This window comes from Bos taurus, chromosome 2 (assembly GCF_002263795.3).
Source record: "Bos taurus isolate L1 Dominette 01449 registration number 42190680 breed Hereford chromosome 2, ARS-UCD2.0, whole genome shotgun sequence".
Classification (NCBI taxonomy): Eukaryota; Metazoa; Chordata; class Mammalia; order Artiodactyla; family Bovidae; genus Bos; species Bos taurus.
In genome coordinates this window covers 130,188,430-130,193,137 of record NC_037329.1, presented here as the reverse complement: position 1 = coordinate 130,193,137, position 4,708 = coordinate 130,188,430, and the positions used below count along the sequence as shown (strand labels likewise).

The following is a 4,708-nucleotide window of genomic DNA, read 5'->3' as shown; positions in this document are numbered from 1 at the left end:
TTCTGTATTTCCAAGCTTTTGGCAATGAATACGTGCTGCTTCTGTGATCGTGAAAAAGTCCTACAAGTCACTGATTTGAGAGAAGGTTCCTTCTACCCTGCTGCTCTGTGCCTCCGGGAGTCTCACTGCCCCCCGGGAACCCCTCTTCCGCCCCCATCCCGGCAGCCTCTCGCCTCGCTGTCCTCTGCTTGCACCAGCTGTGGCTGGGGTAGGATGTCCCGTGCTCCAGTCTTGCTGAGGTCTGCTCAAAATGTCCCTTGCTGGCCTCTGGCCCCAGGGTGGTGCCAGGGAAGGGGAAGGAGAAGTGGGAAGGGATGTGAAACTTGGCCCCAGGCCAGCACCGCCCTGCTGGGTGTCCCACAGGGGTCCCCGCGTGAAGGGCCAGAGTATCCAGTGCATTGAAGACTGGACACAGGTGAGGCCACGGCTGGATGGGGAAGGCGGCTGTGATGTTTCGCGAGCCAGGGGAGGTGGCCCAGGAGACTGGACTGGGCAGGGAGGAGGGAGAGTGCTGGTGGCTGGTTTTGTGCCAGGACAGGGCTGGGGGGCAGTGATCCAAGACCCAGAATAAGTAAATGGGGGGACCTTAACTCCAGAGGCTGCGGGGGAGGGTGGGAGGTAGCCACAGAGCCATCAGCTCTAACCAGAATTCCTGGATCCTGGCCCACCACCAAAACACAAGAGGCTGGGAAAAGGCTGGGGTGTCAGAGCCCAACAGAGGGGGCCCACAGAGGGGGCCAGCAGGGGACAGTCAGCCATCTGTCCTCCAGTGGGTGCTAAGAGGGACCGCGTGTGTGGGGGAATTGTGTGTTTGTGAATTCTGGTGTGGATGTGCAACTCTGCCATCTGGGTGAGAGAGTGTTCATTAAACAGGGAGCAGGCACTCAAAAAATATTTATTCAAAGGAACCGATCATCTGTAGGGAGCACATGACTGTGTGTGTCCAGGTAAGTGAGGGATGGAGTGTGTCCATCGGAGTGTCCAGGGGTGTGTGGCGGACTTTTAAGTTTGCTTATTGTGTTGTATAGGTGTGCAAGGGCTAAAAGCTATGTTCGTGTGTCTGAGTGTGTAACCCTATGGGTATGGTCAGTTGTGTGTGTCAATCTGTGTGAGTTTGTGGTTCTGTGTGTATGCTGGGGTGCCATTGGAGCTGGGTGGAGGGTGGACTTCAAAGGCCCTGGGTGGGGTATGTGCACAATGGTCAGAGACATATATAGATGTCATGGTGGGGGGGTGGGGCGCAGTCCAAGCGTGTGAGTTGGGTGTGCACGAGTGTGTGACGTCCAGCCTGCCCAGGCCCTGCCCTTGTCTCCACAGTGGGACCATGGAAGCCCCCAGGGGCTGGTTGGTGATCAGCGTGCTGGCCATTTCCCTGGCCTCCTCCGTGACTGAGGACGTGTGCCGAGCCCCGGACGGGACTCACGGGAGCGCAGGAATACCTGGCCGACCGGGACGGCCAGGCCTCAAGGGGGAGCGAGGGGAGCCGGGTAAGCCCTCCCTCAGGCCCCTGGCCCTGCATCTCTGGGCTGGGGCTGGCCTCCTGGAGGTGGTAGCTCAGGGTGGTGGTGAGAAACAGAGGAGTGACCTAGGCCCCCACATGAAGCCCCTCCAGTCTGTGCTTGGTCCCAGGGCCCAGCCTTCTCCCAGGGCTGTGTACACAGGCCCCCAGGGCCTCTCTGTATCCCCCTTAACTGCCACATCCTCTTTCTTTGGCCTTGCTGTCCCCCTCTGGAGAGTAGGCCACTTCAAGCAAGGCCTATGAACGGTCCTAAAGCTGTGCCCAGCCTCGGTCTTTGTTCAATCACCAAAAAGACAAATGCCCTAGTCTCTAAATTTGAGAGCCCTGTCTTGCTGTTTGACCTTGAGTGAGTTACTCATCCTCTCTGAGCCTCATTGCCTCATCTGTAAAGAGAGAAAGACCCCACCTAGCATGTGGAGAGGGATCAATCCATAACAACTACCCTTTTTGCTTCCAGCTTCCCTGCCCCCTCAAGCTTCAGAAACTCATATTCTAGAAAAAAGGCCAAGGGTGGAGGAGAAGGGAGGAGGGCAAGACCAGAGCTGGGAAAGATGGTCTCGTGTAATCACCCTGAGGCTCCCAGTCCATAGACCACCAGAAAGATCTGCCTAGGCATTTACAATGATCTGCACCCAGGCATCCTACAGGTAGTCCCTGAATCGGAAGAAGTCGAGGTCAACGGCCTGGCGGGGGACAGGGGAGGTGTGGAGTGCCCAGCTGTGGGCAGGAGTGTGGTGAAGCCAGGGGACTGCTTTTCCCAGAACCTGATCCTTCCTCCAGTGTCTGTTCAATTTCCCTTCATTTTACAGACAAACAAGCTGGGGCTCAGAGAGGTTGAGACACTTGTCCAAGGTCACAGAGAACTAGCCAGAATCAATCAGGCCCAGACACTCCCCTACCATCTTATCCCACAGCTATCTGGGGCCCCAGCCACCTGCCTGAGGTCTGGAGGATACCAGACTCTCACTCCCAACCTGACCTTTCTCCCCACAGGGGCGCCTGCCATCCAGACAGGCATCCGAGGCCTTAAAGGAGACCAGGGCGACCCTGGACCCCCTGGAAACCCAGGCAGAATGGGCTACCCAGGACCCTCTGGTCCCATGGGGCCCGCTGGCCTCCCAGGATTGAAAGGCACCAAAGGCAGCCCCGGGAACATCAAGGACCAGCCACGGCCAGCCTTCTCGGCCGTTGGACCGAATTCTGTCTCAAGAGACAACGTGGTCGTCTTCGGAAAGGTCATCACCAACCAGGAGAACGTGTACCAGAACAACACAGGCAGGTTCCGCTGCTCTGTCCCAGGCTACTACTATTTCACCTTCCAGGTGGTGTCCAACTGGGACATCTGCCTGTCCATCAGGTCCTCTCGGAGGGACCAGATCCAGCCCTTGGGCTTCTGTGACTTCAACAGCAAGGGATTCTTTCAGGTGGTGTCTGGGGGCACAGTGCTGCATCTCCAGCAGGGAGACCAGGTCTGGATTGAAAAAGATCCCAGTAAGGGCCGCATTTACCACGGCTCAGAGGCCGATAGCATCTTCAGTGGCTTCCTCATCTTCCCATCTGCTTGAGCAGGGAAGACCCCCCTGACCCCGGTCCCCACCGTGGCCTCTTGCATCCTGTTGTGTGACCCTGGCCCACTCACTCCCCCTCTCTGGCCATCTCTGCTCTGCCCTACCAAGTGGGGGTTCTATTGCTTTAGCTGCCTAAATGGAGATCATGTCTTGGAACTCTTCCTGGAATAAATATCTGAATCCACATCTGCTGAGCCTGAAGTTCACTGGTTACCTCGGGCATTGGGAGGGAGGCTGAAGAATAACAACAGTTATTTAAGTGCTTACAAGCCAGGCCCATATTTAGCATTTTACAGCATGTATTTAGGAGGTCCTGGGAGCCTCATCAGCCTGGGCTCGAATCCTGGGCCACCATTTGCTTAAATCCAATTATGTGCATTTTACGTGACTTTGGTGAATCTGTTTCCCGATCTGTAAAGTGGGAATACTGACGGCACCCACCTCAATGCATCGTTGAAGTGAAGTGACGTGAAGTCGCTCAGTCGTGTCCCACTCTGCGACCCCATGGACTGCAGCCTACCAGGCTCCTCCATCCATGGGATTTTCCAGGCAAGAGTACTGGAGTGGGGTGCCATCTCATTCTCCAGGGGATCTTTCCAACCGTGGGATCGAACCCAGGTCTCCAGCATTGAGGGCAGATGCTTTACCATCTAAGCCACCAGGGAAGTGTTGTTGGGAGGATTAAATGACTTGATATATGAAAATTGCAGAGGAGTTCCTGGTGCATTAATAAGGGGCTTCCCAGGTGGCTCAGACTGTAAAGAATGTGCCTGCAATGTGGGAGACCTGGGTTCGATCCCTGGGTTGGGAAGATCCCCTGGAGGTGGGCATGGCAACCCACTCCAGTGTTCTTGCCTGGAGAATCCCCATGAAGAGAGGAGCCTGGCAGGCTACAGTCCATGGGATCGCAAAGAGTCTAACACAGCTGAGCGACTAAGCCCACACACATACGTTTTAGCCTTAATTGTATTTTATTTAGTCTTTACAGTTGAATTCTGAGTTGGGTATTATGACTGACCCCATTTTACAGATGATGAAACTGAGTAAGTGTTAAGGAAAACGTAAAGCCCAAGGTTAGCATGTAAGGCGGGGAAGGACATGGTAACCTGCTCCAGTATTCTTGCCTGAAGAATCCCATGGACAGAGGAACCTGGTGGGCTGCTGTCCATGGGGTTGCACAGCGTCAGACACAACTGAAGTGACTTAGCACGCATGCGTGAATTGGAGGAGGAAATGGCAACCCACTCCATTATTCTTGCCTGGAGAATCCTAGGGATGGAGGAGCCTGGTAGGCTGCCGTCTGTGAGGTCGCACAGAGTCAGACATGACTAAAGCGACTTAGCAGCAGCAGCAGCAGCGTGTGAGGGGAGGGGGTGGGTTGACCCCAGGTCCTGCTGATGCCCAAACATGTGTGTTTACCTGCTCCCCTCACCAGACTCCACAGCCACACACCTGACACATGGCACATGTCCCTTCCAAGGCTGAACCAGAAACACAGGGGCTCAGAGACAGGGAGCACTTGATCCAAGGGCATCCAAAAGTCCTCCCTGCCGGGTGTCCTGAGTCCAGCTCTGGACTTCTACCCTGGCAGGCGTGAAGGCTGGGCATGCATCCCGCTTGC

The 4,708-nt window shown here is 55.6% G+C and overlaps 1 protein-coding gene across 3 annotated transcripts; it reads left to right on the top strand.

Moving 5' to 3' along the window:
- The first annotated feature begins 383 nt into the window (after positions 1-383).
- C1QA (complement C1q A chain) lies at positions 384-3,273 on the top strand. Of its 3 annotated transcripts, none has more exons than XM_059875377.1 (4): positions 384-415; positions 874-947; positions 1,318-1,487; positions 2,513-3,273. In XM_059875377.1, exons 3-4 carry the CDS (start codon positions 1,325-1,327, stop codon positions 3,082-3,084), a joined length of 735 nt encoding a protein of 244 aa, XP_059731360.1. In that variant the 5' UTR covers positions 384-415; positions 874-947; positions 1,318-1,324; the 3' UTR covers positions 3,085-3,273. The 3 variants fall into 3 exon arrangements, with proteins under 3 accessions (XP_059731360.1, XP_059731366.1, NP_001014945.1); XM_059875383.1 differs by having other exon boundaries at positions 384-571; NM_001014945.2 differs by lacking the exon at positions 874-947 and having other exon boundaries at positions 2,513-3,272.
- Positions 3,274-4,708: the final 1,435 nt, after the last annotated feature.